At 35.5% G+C, this 21,573-nt stretch overlaps 2 protein-coding genes across 7 annotated transcripts in view; one reads left to right on the top strand and one right to left on the bottom strand.

The window, feature by feature from the left end:
* Nucleotides 1-3,333: 3,333 nt before the first annotated feature.
* On the bottom strand, nt 3,334-5,784 carry LOC128211451 (uncharacterized). Its single transcript, XM_052916250.1, has 4 exons — nt 5,182-5,784; nt 4,869-5,039; nt 4,248-4,469; nt 3,334-4,052 (listed from the first exon to the last, which is right to left on the bottom strand). The coding sequence occupies exons 1-4, from the start codon at nt 5,564-5,566 to the stop codon at nt 3,862-3,864; spliced, it is 969 nt and encodes a 322-aa protein (XP_052772210.1). The 5' UTR covers nt 5,567-5,784; the 3' UTR covers nt 3,334-3,861.
* A 1,744-nt stretch (nt 5,785-7,528) lies between these two features.
* LOC128211426 (uncharacterized) overlaps nt 7,529-21,573 on the top strand; it is a 104,860-nt gene continuing 90,815 nt past the window's right edge. For all 6 annotated transcript variants that reach the window (XM_052916202.1, XM_052916201.1, XM_052916203.1 and 3 more), the window contains exons 1-3: nt 7,529-7,639; nt 11,658-11,840; nt 20,495-21,025. In XM_052916202.1, coding sequence (XP_052772162.1) covers nt 11,660-11,840; nt 20,495-21,025 — 712 coding nt within the window. In that variant the 5' untranslated portion in view covers nt 7,529-7,639; nt 11,658-11,659. The remainder of the gene's footprint in view (nt 7,640-11,657; nt 11,841-20,494; nt 21,026-21,573) is intronic.

Below are 21,573 nucleotides of genomic sequence, written 5' to 3'. Positions count from 1 at the left end.
TGTTTATTATTATTTGTTTTATTGATAAGTTTCCTCAAGTTAATGCATACTTTGATAAGATTTACCTTTTGCGTTTTATTTTTATTAAGGATTGTTGGGATAAGAGTGAGGTTTGTGCACATAAACTTGTTTAAACCCCCAGTAAATTTTCATTTTACTGACCGTTCCAAGGCGGTACCTAATAATTCTTGATAAACATACCAATTATTTTTATATATATTAAGTATTTATGCACTTTGCTGTTTGTAGAGTTTTGTGCTGTTCTATGTTTATTGTTTGTGAATTTGTGTTCTATGTCTTTGTCGTTTGCCCATTGCCACTAAACCGGGTTTATGTTTAAACTTTTTGCTACTGAGCGTGTTTCTGCTTTTTGCATAAATATTGAAATGAAAAAGGATTTGCTGGCCTCTGGGTTTATTTCTAATGCAGAAACGTCTGTATGGCTCCCGGTTCAAAGTGTAGGGACATTGCTTAATTTAAAAAGGCACCATCTTTATATCTGAGTCTAGATTGATGAAGGTCAAACATACTATAATCGATGTTTTGACAGCGCTTAAAGTACCTAGGCGTGAAGGCGTGAGAAAACTAGCCAGCTTAGTAGGTCAGATAATTTCAATGTCAATTGTTATTGGTTATGTGACTTAGATTATGACACGGTGTTTGAGTATTGATATGGTGCAGGCAAAAGGTTGGGATTCGTATATAAATTTGTCTGATGAAAGTATTTGTCAAATAAAATGTTGGCAGCAAAATTTGGATTGTATAATAGCAGAGATATTTACGAATCGCACAAATGCTGTAAAGTAGTATATTCTGATCCAATCGGTTCTGGTTATGCTGGTTATGTAGTAACTGCAGAAAACGAGGTTTCCCATTGAACGTGGTGTGAGGAGGAGTCTGTGCAGTCATCTACATGGCGTGAACTTACTGCAATGTATAGGGTTGTTCAATAATTGGCGCATTTTTTAGCAAATCAGCGCGTCAAGTGGTTTACGGACAACCAATGTGTTGCTTCCATTGTCTGTAAAGGCTCTATGAAATCAGAAAATGAAAAGGCGGATTATTTTTGAAAAATTGTAGATTGCGATGACTGGTATATCATTTGCAATTTTTCACAGTCTTCAAAACAAATTCGGCCTTTTTGAAGTCGACTGGTTTGCTTCCGAGCACAATGGCAAAGTTAAAAAAGTGTTCACGTTTTTGGAATCCTTCGTCATATGGTATTGATGCTTGTACGACATTTTGGGGTGCACATTTTGGATTATTTACGCCACCAGTATCAATATTTCACAGAGTTTTGAGAAAAATGTCTGTTGATAAGGCAAGGGGTGTTTTGGTCGTACCTTTATGGACCTCGGCGGCTTTTAGGCCACTTCTTATTAAGCTATTTCTTCAATTGTTGATTGGTTTGATTTGCCCATCGATAAAAAGCATACACAAGATTTCAAAATGGCAAATGCATATTTGGAAACGAGAAGTTGAAATTTAGAATGTTAGCGCTACATGTCAATTTTACATAATTTGATTTTGTGGGAGATTTAGCTAAAAATGCAGTATTGCTAGTCGCACTGGTATTAGGCGGCTGATTGACGGCGGTATCTCAAAAACATTGTTGTAAAAGTATTAAAATTCAGTTAACATATTGTAGTTTATGTTTCCTTTATAATACATGTCGTATACAGTGTCACAGAGATGAGATAAAAAAGCTTCCGGAAGTTCGGGCGGGCAAGATGGACCTACTCTTGGGAAATGGTTTGGAGAGTTGGGTCATTTTGCCGGCCAGTAATTTTCTGGTTGCACTTTACATGATAGCTTTAATTCAAAGTGCAAATACTGCAAGTTCAGTGATTAATGTTTATTATTCTATAAAGTGGTTTATGTTTCCTTTATACATGTCGTATACAGTGTCACAGAGATGAGATAAAAAAAAAGCTTCCGGAAATTTTGAATATCGTTGTTTCAGATTGTGTTTTTTTATACATCGTTTTTGGCACTTTTTATTGAAAGTAGTAAAACAGATGAATATAGAGACGGGTCTTGGATATTGATAGCGAGAACTCGTACAAAGCTATGTCCGGTGGTAAATCTTGAAAAATACATTAATTGGACACAGTTAGAACCGAGTAATTACATGTTTGTAATTTGAAAAAGACCAAACATGGTTATGAGAAAAGAACAGTTAACAAATATGTCATACACAAGTTTGAGAGATGAATTTAGATCACCTTTAATGCCGCATGTGAGTGACATATCCAAGTATTGTGTACATTCGTTAAGGGCCGATGGGGCTTCAGCGGCGGCAAATAATAGAGTCAAAGACCGAATGTTAAAGCGCCATGGTAGATGGACTAGTGAAAGCGCAAAGGACGGTTACATGAAAGACAATTTGGAAAAATCATTTGCCAGTGTCTTTGTCATTAAGTCTGTGATGTAACGGAGATTAAACACAGGTCCGAAGAAATTACATTTTGTAAAATGCATGAATTTATTGTCTTAAATTAGAACAGTATGCTATGTTTTTATGAAGTAACTGATACATATATAGTCATGTTTTTCCCGTTCTTTGACTTCAGTCGGTTGCCCGAGTGTTAAATACAAATTACAAATTAGTAATTGAATTTGGTTATTATTTCGGAGATAGTAAATGGAAAGGGAAATGTAATTTTCTAAGTTTGAATACAATGAAGTAGAAAATTGATTTCCCTTTGTATCGATAAATATCTCCGTCTGGTGTCGCAAGTTAAATAGCTGCACGAGGTTTTCGTGCAAATCTCAGCTTAGGCTCATTCAGCTTTGGGTAGCCGATGAACACGAACGTAAACATTAAGATTTTGTTGTTGCATTTTATTTTGAAATGGTTGAACATGATAAAACGAAGGTATAGAAAGTAAATTATATGATCTGTTTACATGTTTAGGTATTATAAAATACATGAAGTGTTTATATGAAAGGTATATGATAAATATGTTTGTTACTTAGAGATTAATATATGGCCGCGCGTGGCCAATGAGTGATAATAGCCCCGGCATGTGGATAATGGCCCTAGGGCTTTAGCCCGAGGGCCATTATCGATATGCCGGGGCTATTATCACTCATTGGCCCCGCGCAGCCATATATTGAACTGTTTAATACACATGTTTTGACTCAAGTATTCAGTAGTCTGTCGATATGCCGATACTGGAAAAGCAAATTGAAATAAAATACATGTAGCACACATTTATTTCACAGGAAGTGAAGATAAAAGAACATTTTTCAACCCAAAAACATGTGAAATAAAAACAATATAATAATAACAGTGGATGAATGGAATTAAATATGTATGCAGAATAACTTTGTTCACTCATTCCAGTGCCTACAACTTAAGGAGGCAGTACCAGTTATGCATGCATACTGTATGGTTCCTAATTTCTCAAATTAATGCTGATAGGCCCATTAAAGGTGCAGCCATTAAACAGTGACTGAGTGTCCTTCATATTTTTTGCAGGGTCAGTGTTCCGCCTGGGCTTTGTTTAATGGGAAGGTCTAAAACTTGTTCAGCTTCATCATGTGTTGGTTTTCTTACAGGAATCTCTTCATATGTTTGGATGGAGGATAGCGCTTGCTCAATTTCCTGGGATGCTGTAACTGGTTCTGGTTCTGGATTTGTCACTGGTTCTTTTCTCTTACGCATGTGAAGAATATTGGACATGTTTTGCTGCTTTTCTATATTGTTTGTATGGTAATGATTTAGAGACATCAGATTTTTGTGACCAGTCAGCTGTGCCACCTCAGTGGGGAAACAATCGGCATCCAGCAAATTTGTAATGCATGTTTTTCTTGCAGAGTGATTAACATGCCTAGTCTGAAATCCAGCCTGCTCACTCATGGCTTTGGCCAGTTGTCCCAATTTATTTTTCCCAGGTTTTGGTTAATGAACCAGAGATCATTTGATTCTGTTCCCTTTCCAAAATTTGGATTCAGGGCTACATAAAACCTTGTTTCTGGGGCGGACATCTGAGGTGGTCTCTTTTCCTTGTAAATCTGATATAACCTTACAGGGCAGTTTGGGTCTCCTGCAAATAATTTTAAAACACATTTAGAGTACTCAATCACAAATTTATTTCTTTTTTACAAAATCAACATTTGAATTATTATTTTAAATGGATTTTAGTTTAAAAAGTTTTGCTAATAACTGCAATAAATGAACATCACCTTTTAACAATAGAAAAAATAACCTTTTTATAACAATGTTATTTTTACTTGGTTACCTGGCTGTTCAAAGAGCTTAGGTACATATTGCCTGTGGTCACCAGCAACTCCGTTTCTTGTTTTTGTCGGCTTCTCCGTGAAGGCCAAGTAACTCACACCATCGGAGGTCTTGCTTAATTCCAAGTCCCCCCACAACATGGTCAAGTGCTCCTGTCTTCCTCGCAATCCAAGGTGCATGGTGTTGTTAAGCCAAATGGTATTTGTGAGGGAAATTGGAGAGGCTGTAATTAATTCGAAATTTATACCATTTGAAACAATTACACAGTTAAAATGTGCTTGATTATTATGCTGTATAATGTTCTCTACTATTTAACAATGTACTGCACTGTAAACTCACTCTAAATGCATATAGATTTCTTTTTTCTACCTTAATATAGTAATGAATGTTTATAAAATATATATTAGGTTAAAGAAATATAAAATAACAGACATAAAATCCATGAATTTCGTCATACAATAATAATTACCCATTATTCATTATTACCACGCAATACATATTTTCAAGGTAGGCTTTTTTGAATACCGGGGACCGGCTTATATCGTTCTCTTTATGCTTTAGTTGTCTCCCTTGTCTTTGTTGCTTAGTGATATGTAAACAATCAATTAACTGCCAAACTTACCGGCTCCAAGAAGTTCCTTTTCGTAGAGTTGTTGAATCTCTGAGGAAGTGAAGGGATCGGCTCTCTGTTTTTTGTTGCCAAGTCCCTTTTCTTTCAAGTCCACGCATTTCGCTTTTAGCGTGTCCCGTGTGAGTTTGAACTCTTTTCCGCCCATGACATCGCCTTCGTACTCTGCAAAACGAGTTGATTATGATTAAAATAATCAAAGTCTGTGCATAAAATTATAGGCAACTATAAAATATAAAACTATTAAGTAGTTTATATATTAACTTTAGTTGTTTTAGATAATAATAACAAACAGAAATACGCCTACCATTCTCGGACAGGTGTCTCTTTACACTTGACAAGATGCCACGCAGGGTAGATGGCTCGAAGTTGGTTGCAGCGGGGCCATTCGCCTCTGCCGAAAGCTTGGTCTTCTTGACACTGAGCAGGAATCTGGATAGAAGAATATCTAGCTCCTTTGGTGGAATGTCTTTGATCTGGCGGGTCTCGCCGTCATCATTCAGCCAATCGTTCACCTTTTTCATGTCACTCCTAGTTTTTGTTACCGTAGCCTTGTTTTTCTTTGCTTCAATGAATTGCCGGGCTTGTGCCTCAGTGAAATGTTCATTTTTTTCGATGGCAGAATCCAGTTGAAGTAGCCTGTTGGCTAAATTTTCGAGCGTACGTTCACCCATGTCTACTCCGTCAGCCATCTTCAACAACGTGAAATTGCGTCACGTTGCACGTGCGGACAATCGCAGGGTCATTATCGGTCACGTGACTGATAATAGCCCCGGGGCTATTATCAATTTTGATGATAATGGTTCCGCCGCGCCGATAATGACTATTCTGACAACGTTAAAATGTTACTATATATAGTAACATGTGTATTAAATGTACATATCAGTCGGTTGCCCGAGTGCTAAATACAAATTAGTAATTGAATTTGGTTGTTTGTCATTATTTCGGAGATAGTAAATGGAAAGGGAAGCAACGCAGACCAGATATTAAGGTCAGTGTCAGTGATATTACTAAAATGCGGTCTTTTAAGCGGACGATATAAAAAACGTTGAAAAGTGCAGACGACATAAACAAAGAAGGGTTTTGAAAACTGCGGCAAAAATAGACAAAGAAGGAATTTATTCCATTAAAGGTTATATAGAAATTAGATGCATTAAAATGGTATTTTTTTCACATGTAGCCAAACATCATTTCAGCTAAAAAATTGAAAATTCGCTTTCAGAGAGGTTTTTTCTGTAAGTTAATAATTTGACAAATGCATTACTTTTTTTAAAAATAATTATTATACTTCTGTATCGTCCGCAATATTCCAATAGAAATGAGTTGAAATTTGTTCTATTTCTATGTCGTCCGCACTATGAAAACTAGTGTACTGTTTCGCAGCATTCCTATAGATAATATATTGTGATTTGTTCTATTTCTATGTCGTCCGCACTATGGAAACAGATGTACTGTTTCGTCCGCAGCATTCCTAAAGATAATATATTGAGATTTGTTCTATTTCTATGTCGCCCGCACTATTCAAACATATGTGACGAGATTCGATCTAATTCTATATCGCCGCACTATTGAAACAGACGTATTAGGAATAGACGACCAAAATTAAATTATAATGTGTAATGTAGTTTTTCGCATAGATATTGTTCTAATTCTATATAGTCGGGACTATTGAAACAGATGTAATGAGATTCGATCTAATTCTATATCGTCCGCACTATTGAAACAGACGTATTAGGAATAGACGACCAAAATTAAAGTTTTTTGGGATATATTCTTCTTCTATATCGTCCCCATTTTCCAATACATAATATATTGAGATTTGTATCTCGTCCGCACTATTCAAACATATGTAATGCGATTTGTTCTAATTCTATATCGTCTTCACTATTGAAACAATTGTGTAGTTGAGTTTTATGCTAATTCTATATCGTCTTCACTATTGAAACAATTGTATAGTTGAGTTTTGTTCTGATTATATATCGTCTTCACTATTGAAACAGTCGTGTAGTTGAGTTTTGTTCTACTTCTATGTCGTTCGAACTTTAAAATGATGTCTTCGGCTTGAATGACCAAAATTAAAGTTATAAGAATATTATTTTCTTATTTATTTATTTATTTATATATTTATTTATTTATTTATTTATTTATTTATTTATTGATTGATTGATTCATTCATTCATTTACGAACTCACTAACCAATTCATTCATTCAACAACACACGGGACATGGCAAGAGTGCCTCCACGTAGTGTTTATAGATGTAGATGGATACTTTTTATCGAGTATGATTAGAAAAGTAATTAAATAGATGCAATATTATTATGTTTACCAGTGCTTATTATTGCCAATATCATCTTATTTTCGCTACAAAAAGCCGAATTTTCGATTAAAAATAAATAAATTTTAATCAAATATAAGCTTCTATAACATATTGTATATTAATTCTAATAAAAAGAATTGTATATTAATTCTAATAAAAAACCCGTAAATGTTTGCAACATTCAGCTAGCGCGAATCAAGGAAAAGTATTAGATTTCCTTCTTTGTCTATATTTGCCGCAGTTTTCACATCTCTGCTTTGTTTATGTCGTCTGCACTATTCAACGTTTTCTATATCGTCCGCTTAAAAGACCGCATTTTAGTGCGACCCCTACGTCAGATAGACTTAGATCGATATAACGTTCAACAATTGGAACAAGTAAGACTGACACTTGCAGGGTGTGTGAATTGTATGGGATGTTGTTCGTCATCCTATAAAATATTACAGGTAATCCATTTTGACACAATCAGGCATCACAGTATTTGCTTTGATATGTTTGTAGATTTAAAATGCTAAATCTAATAATCTACTTTCGTTTTCAGTTGTAATATATTGGGAGTTAAGTGATACGTGACTGCGATAAAAGTGTTTACAATCATTTTTATATTCAAGTTTGTCAACATAAGTAACGTTAAAAGTATTAAGATCCTGTATTAAAATAAATTAGAACTATAAGAAGACAATTAAAAAAACGATTATATTGCTAGTTTTGATCTAGATCTATTTTTAGACTAGAATTTCTAACGATGTTTACATTTGTTTATTAATAGGTTTCTTATTTACAAATAGAGCACGTAGTAGTTGCCTTAAAACCTTATGGGTCACACAAATACCTTACAATGACAATTAAAGCAGCACGGGGAGCATGTGTATTTACTTTTTATGCAGGTTTACAGTACTGTATAGCTTCCAAAAACATATCAGAGCCTATTATCCCGTAGTCTATTTTGGCTAATGGTTATGTGAGCGATTCATGTTTTTTCAGTGACATCATACTAAATGGTGTATTAACTGATGTTTAACTATAAACTATAACAAATAAACCGTTAAGTGTTTTGTCGCTCCCTTGGAAGGAAACAGGTGTAATATGTATTAATATGATATAGTTTTTTTAGCAATACGTCAGAATCGATCTCATTGAAAGTAAGCGAAGGAATTTTGTCTGTCGATGGCCCCCAAAAATGCGAACATCAATTGTTTACGCAAAGACATCAAAGTTACTTTCAATACACTATCCAACTAGTGTTTGTTTAATTGAAAATGAAAAAAGTTAAATTTTAAAACTGAAACTAAAACTGGAAATGAGTAAAATGAATGCCCATTAACAAAGACAAACCCCCAGAAAAAAAACATAGACACAGATAATTTAAAAGCATATGAAAAAAACGACAATGAAATCAGCACTTATCTCAGTTATTTATATTCAAAACAATGTCGAAAAGTCTCTTATATACATGTAGTGTATCAACTGTTACTTGTTACTGGACCACTAGATCTAAATCAGCGTATGAAAGTCTCTTAAAAGTTCGTTTTTTGGCTTTTTTTAAAAGTGTGTAAAGAGGCAGACTGTCTTATCATTTAAGGCAGTTTGTTCCAGAGCTTAGGGATAGCTGTACTAAATCCACTGACATTAAAGTATTGTCTTTCGTTAAAAGGTATCCAAACTGTAACTCTGTTGAATCTGATGACCTGATCTCTTTTGGATGTGTTTAGACAAAAGTTCCGTGAGGTAGGGTGCGGTGCATCATTAATATAACACTGGTACATGAAACATAGCAATTTGAAATTAATTCTTGTCTTGATCGGTTACCAATTTAGTTCATATAGAGTTTGTTTAGAACTTTCGAGTTTGCCACGATTTAAGACTAGTTTTGCACACATATTTTAAATATGTTGCATTTTGTATAGATCATATTCTGCTATGCCAAACAGTATAGAATTACAGTAATCTAAGTGCGAAATGACTAATGAAAGTGCAAGGATTTTTGTAGCACCAACAGTTAGAAATCTACGAATACCCTTAATTCTGAGATAGTTTAGCACTGCGGTTCTGCATTTGGTTTTTACAAGCTCTTTTATTTTCTATGCCAAACAGTATAGAATTACAGTTATCTAAGTGGGAAATGACTAATGAAAGTACAAATATTTGTGTAGCACCAACAGTTAGAAATTTACGAATACCCTTAATTCTGAGATTTTAGCATTGCGGTTCGGCATTTTATGGTTTTTACAAGCACTTTAAGAATTTAAAGTTTCGTCAAATTAAGCACCTAAGTACCTTATAACACTGACTGACTGAACTTTGTCCCCAGCTATGTTTATTTCGTTAGTACAACACTTATTAAACTGTGCTCTACTGCCAAACATAATAAATTTAGTTTTTAAGGTGTTCAATTTATTGTCACTGCAAATTGTTCAAGTTTTTTGAAAGCATTTAGTTCATTGGTAACAGAAGTTGGCCAAAAACGTTTGTTTGCAGTGTGGTCATCTGCGTATCCATAGACCGATTTGAATGGTGTGGTGTTGGCGTTGCTGACACACACACACACGGCAGCTACGAGGTCTTAGGTATGAATCGACCCATCTCAGAGCTTAATCGGTGATTTCGTACTGACTGTGAAGTACATGAAGTAGAATGTCATGGTCCACGGTATCGAAGGCAGCACAGAGATCGATAGCTATAAGCGCTGTGAATTTTTGATTCTCCATGCCATCCAGCAGGCCATTTACAATTTTAAGTAAAGCAGTTTCGCAGGAGTGAAAACTGGGAAAGGGGAATAACCATAAAACCCTTGTCGGAAATTGCTGAAATTTGATCGGCGACCGTTAGCAAATTCCTATCAAACTGAACATTGCTTAATTGCTTTTTCAAAACGACAATATTACATTTATTGATAACTACAATTCCCCAAGACTATTTAGTAATGTATAAAAATGTTAAATAATAATGTAAGAAGAAAATGATATAAATTCAGGATTATCTATTAAACTTGCCTACTTAGTTTCAAAGGGCAAGTGGGTCATCTAGCTCAATGGATGGAAGAGTTATCCCAGTGTAACATGACCCATCCTGAACTAGACTGGTGTACCAGTAATCAAGATCGCTTGTGGTTAAAACACGTAATACCTTCATGCCGACATCCAGTAGGGTGATAATTCGATTCGGGAAGGTTTCGCCTTCGTGAATGCAACGAGCAATGGAACGTCTTTTGAGGATATATCAGAACATACTGAGTTGAAAGACGTGCATGATTGTAGTACTAAGTGTCAAGTCAATGGCAAGACAGTCGACCAGGAATGTTTTCCGAAGTAACTGAGATTTTGTGTTAATGGTTGCTAAATAAAAAAGTCACTAGGGAATTATGAACCAGAAGAGAATAATATATATGTTTTGTATGGACGTTGGAGAGAAAAGGTGGACGGTGATAGTGCCGTAAACGCATGGAAACCCAGATAATTCTGTACAGAAATAAGTCACCCCTGAGCTCCCCTATTTTCGGAACAAGTGGGGGGGGGGAAGTTCCTTGATTTAGTAGAGATGTTGACTGCTCCAGGTAAACCGTATCTCGGTGTGATCTTTGGCAGTCGGCTAGAGAAATAAACGTGGATAAGACTCTGGACAACTACTAAGGCGATTGTATCACTGTAAGATGAATTAAAACTAAAGACATGAACATGTTCGAGTTTGTAATAGTTTTGACATGAAATTTGTATTTTACTGTGCAAACCACGACAAAAATGACTTCACAATTTTGTTCAAATAAAATGCGTTCCATCCGCCCATGGAACAACATCTTATCAATGTTAATCGATCGACAGCTAAAGTATAATGTTTAGAGATAATGTTTGGTAAACAATGATTATTCAGGTATAATCAGAAATATATAAGAAATAATAATATCATCAATATTAAGAATGAATAATTATGAAATTAAATGTTTGTTTAAAACAACAATTAATAATTGTATAATATAACCTAAAATAATGGAATAAGTGACCAATGAGTATTAACAATAAAACAAAACGAAAGAGAAATTTATTTGAAGATGATGATGATGATGATGATGATGATGATGATTATGATCATCACCATCATCATCATCATCATCATCATCATCATCTCCTAATATCATCTCATATCATCATCTGAAATTTTACATGTTTAATACATCATTGATGCATTTCACTAGTCTAACTACATAGTTTGTAGTTTCATTGCAGTTTCATTTTAACGAAACCATTCTCATTCATCTGTTCGGATAATACTATTCTTCCTTGGCATAAAATCATTTTTCTAACACTGCAGATAACAAAATGAATGCGATTTTCATTTCATTTCATTTGTCATGCTATTGAACAATTAGGTACTTTTTATATTACCAAACATTATACTATGAAAAACAAACATAGATAAGCATCGCCTTACAAAGTCATGTTCTGTTTAACCGTGTCACAAATATTTCAGTGATGTCAGAGTCAACACCAGGCAGCCAAAAGAAGGGGGTTGCGAGGGAGGCCGATCACTCTTCACAGGGAAATAGTCAGCAGATGCAATTCGGAATTCTATATCCAAGCACTAGCCTAGCCGGAGACCGACCTTCAAACAAAGCTCCCGGGACCATTGAGGAAAATAAGAACATCAGAACAGGTGACAACCCTCGTATATAAGAATAACAGACTCTTAAGTTCATGTCAAGCGCTTGCGTGTCTGGAAAACCTTGGGAAAAAACAACATTAGCTCAATTTTATTTCTGGGCAAAAAAAACAAACTTAACAACATCAGTATTTAAGCCTTTTTGATGATAAACATAATGGATTGATAACACTGCCTTACCGTCATACATATAATGATATCTTCTAAAAGTATGCCATAAAAATCTCTTAAGATTATTTTTTTATTTAAGAATATTGATCGTGTAAGATCGAAACAGTTCTGTATAAAAAGATCAAGTACAACATATCCCACGTTATGTTTCGATTCTATTTGCGGCTGAAATTATTAAATGATATTTATTTGATAAGGTTATGTTATAACAATTATCATCGTTGTAATGCAAGCTCTTACATTAAGATGACATCTTGATAACTAAAATAAAGAACAATGCAAACGATATCTTTCAAAAGTGGGCCATGTTAAAGTCTTAAAACTATATCGTTTGTTTAATATGCTGATAGCGTAAGATCTAAACAGCTATGTACAAAAAAAATAAAGTGCACCATATTTCATGTTATGTTTTGGTTTTATTTGCGGCTGAAATTATTAAATGATCATTATTTGATATGCTTACATTGAACTTTAATAATTACCCTCGTTGTAATGCATGCTCTTGCATTAAGATAACATCTTGTAATCTAAGATAAGGAATTATGCAAACGTTCCCAGTATCAATGTCAAGAACGATTCTTAATCTTAACTATAAACTGCAAATTCATATACATAATTACAAAAAACAATTGCATCAATGGCTGTTTGTCAGTGATACAACAGCGATAAAAAGTTAATAATATTACAGAAATCCAACAGTTTAAATAACATTTTTCTAATGAACTTGCCTCAACTTCTTAAGACCCTTTTAACATATTAAGCAAACTGCTCAATACTTTTGTGTAGGTAAAGTGGAAAATTTACATGTCTTCAACAGTTGAAAACAATAATTCTAGAATTTAAGCATATGAGACCATACAACCATATTGATTATTTCTTTTATGAGGTTTTCATCATTTACCCAATTTGCTTGATAATGCTTATCCAAGGCAATACCTTGAAAACCAGCCAAAAACATTAAAATGCGTTGGTAGTACCCACATCATATCATACAACAATATTAATTGTTTGCAGTAATAAGATAGCTTATGGAGTGTATTATATTTAAACGTCGAAGCATCCACGAATAATAAAAACAAGATACCAATTGCCACCAAGCCTTTGAACGTCCAAGATAAACTGAAATGAAAGACACAAAGCAACCTTGCCTTTTTACAAGAAATACTCATATTAGCACACGGACTGTTCTCTACATGTGAGATATTCATGAAACAGGTCAAATGTCAATGTCACAGTGACGTTGAACACAAGTAGGTGTTTGATAAATGTAACAAGATGGCTTAGACCTATGGTTCTCAAACTTGGAGATCTGTAGATATCTGTTGGTATTTTTCGACATAGTGTGGAGAACAGGACATAGGTCAGTGTATGTGTGCATCCGTGCATACATCTTACCGTCCATCTAGACAATCATACCCGGGCTAACCATCTTGACCATCCATTTTAGTATTAAAAATAGACATGCCATGAAGGTTCACCATGAATAAAAGGCTCGCAACACCCAGGCGACCCTATGATGAGGTGGAGTGTCAGACAGTTCTTGTATGTCAGGGTGAGGAATCACGTGACTTCAACGGGGTTCTCACATGAGTCACCACGGTTCAAAACCGATGTAAACAAGCAAGAAAGTGACAGTAATTCCTAAATAACCTTTTTTAGAGAAAAAACGAGAAAATATTTTTTTAGCCTATAAAACTATTAAAAGACTAAAATTTTTTTGCTTCTAAGGTTATAAAATCTTTTAGATTTGCTTGTATTTTTACGATGCAATCCTTGACCAAAATTTCAACTCGACGGAATTTTGTAGAACGATACTACGCTGTGTGCGACGTGATTCTATGTTTCCTACATGCTTCTTAGTCATTTGTGATTGTTAAGAAATCAGATATACGTTAAAAAAGTGAATTTTGCTCATTACATTCATAAAACGAATTGTTCGTTAAGTGTTATTTCAGTTTTTCAATAACTATCAAATTTTCAAGAAGTGCTGTCGTAAAGGTGAATGTTTTATTTGTTGTCGTTAACGTGAACTTCCTCTCATCTAAATAAAGCTGACTTTGTTGAATTGATATGCGTAACAAACTTATCATAACATGCTCAGTTTATTCTATTTCATGGTTTGTTTGCTCTCTCATTTGTGACGAGAATGTATACAACCTAAAACTCTTATTCATGGTATAAATTTACACTAATTTGATTGATTTGAAAATGTTCAATTGATGTTGCCTGAATGCCATCAAAAGGAGGTTTCCAAATGCTCATCATCCCTCTGAAGTTTCTGCAAATGTTTACACTGATGGATGAAATGAATGAATGTGGTAATAGATACACTTAAACGAAAGGCAAAATACACTTCAGCCGAACCCGTCTCATGTACGTTCCAAAGTGAAAGAAACTTAACAGCCAACAAACGACAAATAAAACTAACAATTTAATAACAAAATCGCCATTCCTACAGGTTTATAATAAAACTGCCCACGCTCCAGTTAAGTCCAATGCTCAAAACATCTTTATCCATAAAAAAATCAGGAAATAATAAGAAGCACTGACAAAGAAATTGACAACCATAAAACAGACCTTCCCTCATAAGATGATAGTTGGGATATTGCATGGCCTTTCGTGAAAAAACCCGAGCCTATCGTCTTTTTCGGAAAAAAGGTTACAAAGTTTCACTTTGCAAATAATACCATATGACAATGTTTCCATTGTGCTGCAGACGACGGTCTTTAACAAGGGAGGCAAGTATGTGATGACAATAGAATGGTAGTTCATTACGGGTATTTTGTATCTGTAGCCATGAGCACGAAGGATATCCAGCGTGGCCAAATATTTGAATCTACTTATCAGGGGGGGTGGGGGGGGGGTTGAGAGGAATCGATAGCTTAACGCCATAGAAGAAAATATTTCAAACCAGACACTGTGAGTGGAATCACAAGCCTCGAGTTGTGATAATAAAGTTTTATAGTTTATTCAAATGCATAAAGGCCCATGAACATACATCAATGTTATTCTTAATATATATAATTAAATGCACTTCTACCAATTGATCGTAGGTCACAATACATATTAATACACGTGTACTTATCTTTACTAACAAGGTACTTTCGGAACACAAATTTAACATAGGCAGTACACATAAAATATAATATAACCATAGTGGAAGACAGTGGTTACACATATCATTTAAATGAGTTATGTAACATCATTATACGACAGGGACTCTCAATTGAAAAAAAGGTGGATAAACATTGCTAATTTCCATTGATTGGTCTTATTGTTATTTCTAAAAGTTCACCAAATTTAGTTATATTTGATTTAATTAAATAGTATTTATGTATGTAATGTCTTCTTAAGTAACTCTTTTCAAGCCAAAAAAAAAGTTGTCAAAACGGTTTATCTATGAGAGTGCAGCTTTAACATATTTAATATTATTACATTGTGAAATCTTTTAACAAATAAATAATCACATTTACAATTCCTTTTTTTAGAAATGGCATTCGACCAAGTTCTCTATACACACAATTGTTCTCAGCTTGGGTTCTACCACCAAGTAATTTTTTACAGAACTTGGAATACACTCTTTCTAACGTAATGCTATCTTGTAGACCCAAAACTTCACACCCATAGTTTAAAACAAGAAATGTGTATTTATCAAACAAAGATTAATAATGGCATGTTGCTATACCAGGAAATTTAACAAGGTCTGAATTAAGCTTTTAAAAAGTCTTCATTGTTTGTCCTGACCAAGTGTCAAACGTTGTGCTAAATGACCCACCAGTGCTAAATACTATTCCTAGATAAGTAAATATATTCACAATTTCTAACTCAAGTCCTTGATACAAAAATATTAAATTTCGCCTAATGTTTCAGCCTTTTTCCAAAATATTGCCTTCTTAAACAGTAATCTTTTAACAACAACAGGTTATTTTGTAACTCACTTTCGTTTTTATAAAATAAAGTGCCCTAAATACGTTACCATTTTGAAAAAATAAACTACACAATACATGATGTTTTTGTATCAAACAATTGACAGTATATTACACATGAGGCCATGTGGGCATGTTTCAAAGTCACTGAAATATCTGGTTATGTATCTCCCCATAAAGGAGGCAAGTTTTCTGTCCGTCCATCCGTCCATATGTCCTTGACAAAGCATGTACGCTCCATATCCCTTGAACCTCTTGAAAATTTTTAAACACAAATGTTCACCAGAGTCAAGGTCTGACTAAGGGGTCAAAGGTCATATGACCATGATATGACTATATTTCGTGCCTGCTCCATATCCCGTGAATCCATTGAATGACAAAAATTTCATCATTTTGAGACAGTGTGCAGGTCAAATGTTAAATCCAGCTCGATATAATGTCAACATCACTCTAAAAGGTCAAAGGTCAAATAACTAAAGTTTGTGTCCATTCCATGTCTCTGGAACTGTTTTGAATTAACTCGCCAATACATATTTTGTTCTATTATCAAATGTCTCGGAACTGAAAAGGCAACCCATTTAGTTATCTTTGTTGTGTAGATATTTTATCTTATAAGAGCCCAAAGCCCCTAGGTGAGCTATGGGGATGGATCTGTGTCAATTGTCAGTCTGTCATCAAGGTTTTTTTTTTATTTTAAATGACATACCATCCTAAACCACGTGGCCTTTTTCAACTCAACTTCACCTGATAATCCTTGTTGGTCCTTCTCCAGAGTTCTCCTTGGCTACCCGAAGGAAACTCGTTTGCCCAATTTAGGCCGATTTCCAAATTATATCAACGAAATGTTGGGTTTCCCTCTTTCAAATTTTTTAAGGCCATGTTGGTATATAAGACACATGGATGCCAGGTGGTGGGCGTTTAACAAAATATGTACATCATAACCATCCTCTTACTTCCTTATAACCTCCTTTTGTCTGAGCAACCAAAGTCTCTTTAGCCCCATATTACTTTGTTGAAAATATCTATAGATATGCAGATAAGCGAAGTAGGGCCATATTGGCGGAACAACATTTATGTTGTTGTAGAAGTTTCCCTGTTATAAACTGCGGATAATTAAGAAACTTCAAGTAGTAGATCTGTTTTATACCATTCAGAAACACCACACAACCTAATTGGAAAACCACCAAAACTTCTTCCACGGAGTAGTCAACTGCAGGAAGATAAAACTGTCGATAACCCTCAAAAAACAAACACCAAGAGAACATTGCACACTGGTGTGTGTTTTCTGAAACGAATTTCTGTTGAATTCTAGTCGCTAGAAATAGATGTCCCCCCCCTCCCCCAACCTTGCTGCTTTAGAGATGACGTGATAATTTTCTCAAGTGTATGCCCGTCGTTGTATCATTCCAAGAAAGCCGGCTTACTTACAATATCAAAGTTGAAGCACAACTGTTCAAGCCATATATTTTGTGTTGATTTTCTTGTGTGTCTTACACCCCTTCTAAAATGTTCAACAAACTCAGGTAAAATATCCCCAATGTACAGATGATGTGCATAACTCATATTCCACGCATGCTGGCTTAGGATCAATGTCACAGTAAAGGTCAACGGCTTAAGCATTTGATTGTGTGGTTCCAAAACCCCTTGAAAGATTTAAATGACATATTCCACCTGTTACACTGTCATATCCCCTCTGTCACTGTCTCAAGCCTTCACTTATTATGTCTCCCCCTCTCTGGGGAAGACATATTGTTTTTGCCCTGTCCGTCAGTCCGGTAGTCCGTCAGTCCGTCAGTCCGTCCGTACGTCACACTTCGTTTCCGATCGATAACTGGAAAACCGCATGACCTAGGATCACCAAACTTGGTAGGGAGGTTGGTCGTGAGGTGTAGAGGATCCCTATTGTTTTTGGGGTCACTAGGTCAAAGGTCAAGGTCGCGGCGACCCCCAATATAAAAAAACATTTCTGCTCAATATCTTGAGAACAGTTTGACCTAGGTTCACCAAACTTGGTAGGGAGGTTGGTCATGAGGTGTAGAAGATCCCTATTGTTTTTGGGGTCACTAGGTCAAAGGTCAAGGTCGCGGCGACCCCCAATGTAAAAAACATTTCCGCTCAATATCTTGAGAATGGTTTGACCTAGGTTCACCAAACTTGGTAGGGAGGTTGATCATGAGGTTTAGAAAACTCCTATATTTTGGGGGGTCACAAGGTCAAAGGTCAACGTCGCTGTGACCTCTAATGAAAAAAAATATTTCCGTGCAATATCAGGAGAATGCTTTGATCTAGGTTCACCAAACTTTGAAGTGAGGTTGGTCATGATGTCTAGATGATCCCAATTGTTTTGGGGGTAACAAGGTCAATAGTCAAGGTCGTGGTGACCTTCCATGTAAAAATCATTTGCGTGTAATATCTTTATGTCTCCCCCATTCATGGGGAGACATATTGTTTTTGCCCTGTCCGTCAGTCAGTCCATCAGTCTGTCAGTCAGTCAGTCAGTACGTCACACTTCGTTTCCGCCCAATAACTATAGAACTCTTAGACCCAGGAACTTCATACTTGGTATGCTAGTTGGTCATGACTAGTAGATGACCCCTATTGAATTTGGGGTCACTAGGTCAAAGATCAGGGTCAACGTGACCTTGAGGTGAAGAAACGGTTTCCACTCAATAACTAAAGATCCTTTGGGTCCAGGAACTTCATACTTGGTATGCTAGTTGTTCATGACTATTAGATGACTCCTATTGATTTTAAGATCAAAAGGTCAAAGGTCAAGGTTACCTTCAGGTAAAAAATGTTATGTTGGCAGTGACCTTAAGCTTAAAAATGGTTTCTGCTCAATAACTAAAGAAAGCTTGTACCCAGGAACTTCATAGTTGTTCATGACTAGTAGATGACTCCTATTGATTTTGAGATCAGTAGGTCAATGGTCAAGGTCACCGTGACCTTGAGGTGAAGAAACTGTTTCCGCTCAATAACTAGAGAACGCTTGCAACCAGGAATTTCATACTTGGTATGCTAGTTGGTCATGACTAGAAGATGACCCATATTGATTTTGAGATCACTAGGTCAAAGGTCAAGGTTGCCATGACCTTGAAGTGAAGAAAAAGTTTCCGCTCAATAACTAAAGATCCTTTGGTTTCAGGAACTTCATACTTGGTAAGCTAGTTGTTCATGACTAGAAGATGACCCCTATTGATTTTCAGATCAAAAGGTCAAAGGTCAAGGTTACCTTCAGGTAAAAAATGATACGTTGGCGGTGACCTTAAGCTTAAAAATGGTTTCTGCTCAATAACTTAAGAACGCTTGTACCCAGGAACTTCATTCTTGGTACGCTAGTCGGTCATGACTAGTAGATGACCCCTATTGATTTTGAGATCAGTAGGTCAAAGGTCAAGGTTGCCATGACCTTGAGTTGAAGAAATGGTTACCGCTCAGTAACTAAAGAACACTTGCACCCAAGAACTTAATACTTGGTATGCAAGTTGGTTATGTAGATGATCCCTATTGATGTTGTGATCAGTAGGTAAAAGGTCATGGTCACGATGACTGTGAGCTGAAAAATGGTTTCCGATCAATAATTGAATAACGCTTGCGCCCAGGAACTTCATACAATGCAAACTTCGTTTACATTTTCCATGATTAATCAACAACACTTTCTTCTCTTCACTATTTAATATAATCGAATAAACCAAACTTCACTGTTGGTTTGTCTCCAGTCCAAAGTTACAAATTTCATGTCCATCATTTATTTTTTCTCAGCTACGACCACACAATAGGGGAGACAAGCGCTTTTTCAAAAAAGCAATCTCTAGTTTTCTTAACATATCCAATATTCATCTTATCAACGCAACACCCGCAATATATTCCATATCTCCTAACGTCAAACCTAGTGGAAGAGAACGAACAATTCATTATATGACATGTGTTTTATGTTTCCAAAGAAAAAAATACGTGCATGTCTATAGCTCCAATGAAAGTGGCTTAGCAATATATGACATCAAAAATAATCAAAAAGCATACCGCACAGTAATCCATTTAAACATGTCTTTATGCAAAGTGAATAATAAATAGAACATCACCTGAAGAGTCTTAAAGCTTTCTTGACACTCCTTTTAGCAACAATGACTTCCTTAGCAACAGCATTTCCCAAACAACCACCTTCACCCATAGCAATTAATGGCTTTTTAGCATAAATTGACTTCCATAGCAACTTTAGCCGTCCATTGCCATCACATCGATTGTCCCTGAGAATAATCTGATTAACCATCACATTTTTCGACAACCATTTACTTCCCTTGCACGCATCAACATCATTAATAGCCATTAAATTGTTGGTCATTTTATTCAGGTGAGCGATATCAGGCACTGTTGTTATTGTATTTAAAAAAGCGTGATTTCGCTTGAAGTTATGAAATACACATGTCATGCAGTCAAAGTGACATCATAATGATCACTCATGACTGAGAAATTTATAAATATTTTTTGTTTTGAAAGAACTTATATAATTTGATTTCACGAATAAATAACTAAATTATTTGTCTATTACAGATAGTGATGGACACAAAACTATGCAGAGATCCACGCTCTATGAAACACATACACAATCCAAATTTACGAATCGCAGTTCATACAATGATAAAAGTATTCAGCCAAAACTTAAATATACAGGAAAGGGACCACCAAAGGTATTGCACGGAAATAACAATCAGCAATCAGCTGCAAGCGTTAGACAATCTGGAAGATCAAAACATGTCATCTTACAAGGAGATGCTTCTAGCTATGGATCTGCATTTGATACATCAGCTGGCAGTGACAAGTTGAAAAGCAATGGTGAATACGAGATTTCAAAACAAGGAAGAGTCTGGTGCATTCGAGATTTGAAAACAAACAAACTGACAACGTTAAAGACTATCAAGGCTGATGAAGTTTTCTTTGAAAGCAAAGAATTAGTTAGTGTTGATGGCGTGTTTCACCAACTGATTGTGCATAATGGGAAAAAACCTAAGCTCGAAATAGCAGAGAGGTCTTCATCATCATCTGAAGACGAGAGGAAACCAAACGCATGTGATTTCAGTTATGGTAAGAATATAAATGGTTCGAATCTACTTAAATAAACAGAATGTTTACTACAGTGTCACTTTGGTTGTAAGTGTATACAATAAAAAATGTATTGGTTAAAACTGTCTCCGTTTGACCTTAACCGGTGCAGATAAGAATGATTTACCAAATTGGAATAGCTGAAAAAACAAACAAACATACCAATTTACAGTTTCAGAAATAAAATACAGCACTGGCCTTTTTTCATGCTGAAGAATTAGGTAGCTTGTATTGATTGGTTTAGTTTATCATAACCCCTGTTCAGAAAGTGAAGGAGATGCTATATAGGAATCACTTTTGTCGTTCGTCATTCCTTCCGTCCAGCTTTTATGTTCGGTCCATAACTGATGCGATTTTGACGAAATGACAACAATACGACGGTAACGTGTCGCTCCGAGGTCAAATTGCCTAACTTCAAGATAAAGGTCATTAAGCACCTCAAAACTTTCAATTTTGCTGTGGAAACCTATATAAAGAATTTCGTTCGTGTCAGATCTATAACTGACATTCATTGGGGAATTAGGTAAAAA

This window comes from Mya arenaria, chromosome 12, assembly GCF_026914265.1.
Source record: "Mya arenaria isolate MELC-2E11 chromosome 12, ASM2691426v1".
NCBI lineage: Eukaryota > Metazoa > Mollusca > Bivalvia > Myida > Myidae > Mya > Mya arenaria.
The sequence above is the reverse complement of the archived record's forward strand: the minus strand, read 5'-3'. Positions and strand labels throughout refer to the sequence as shown.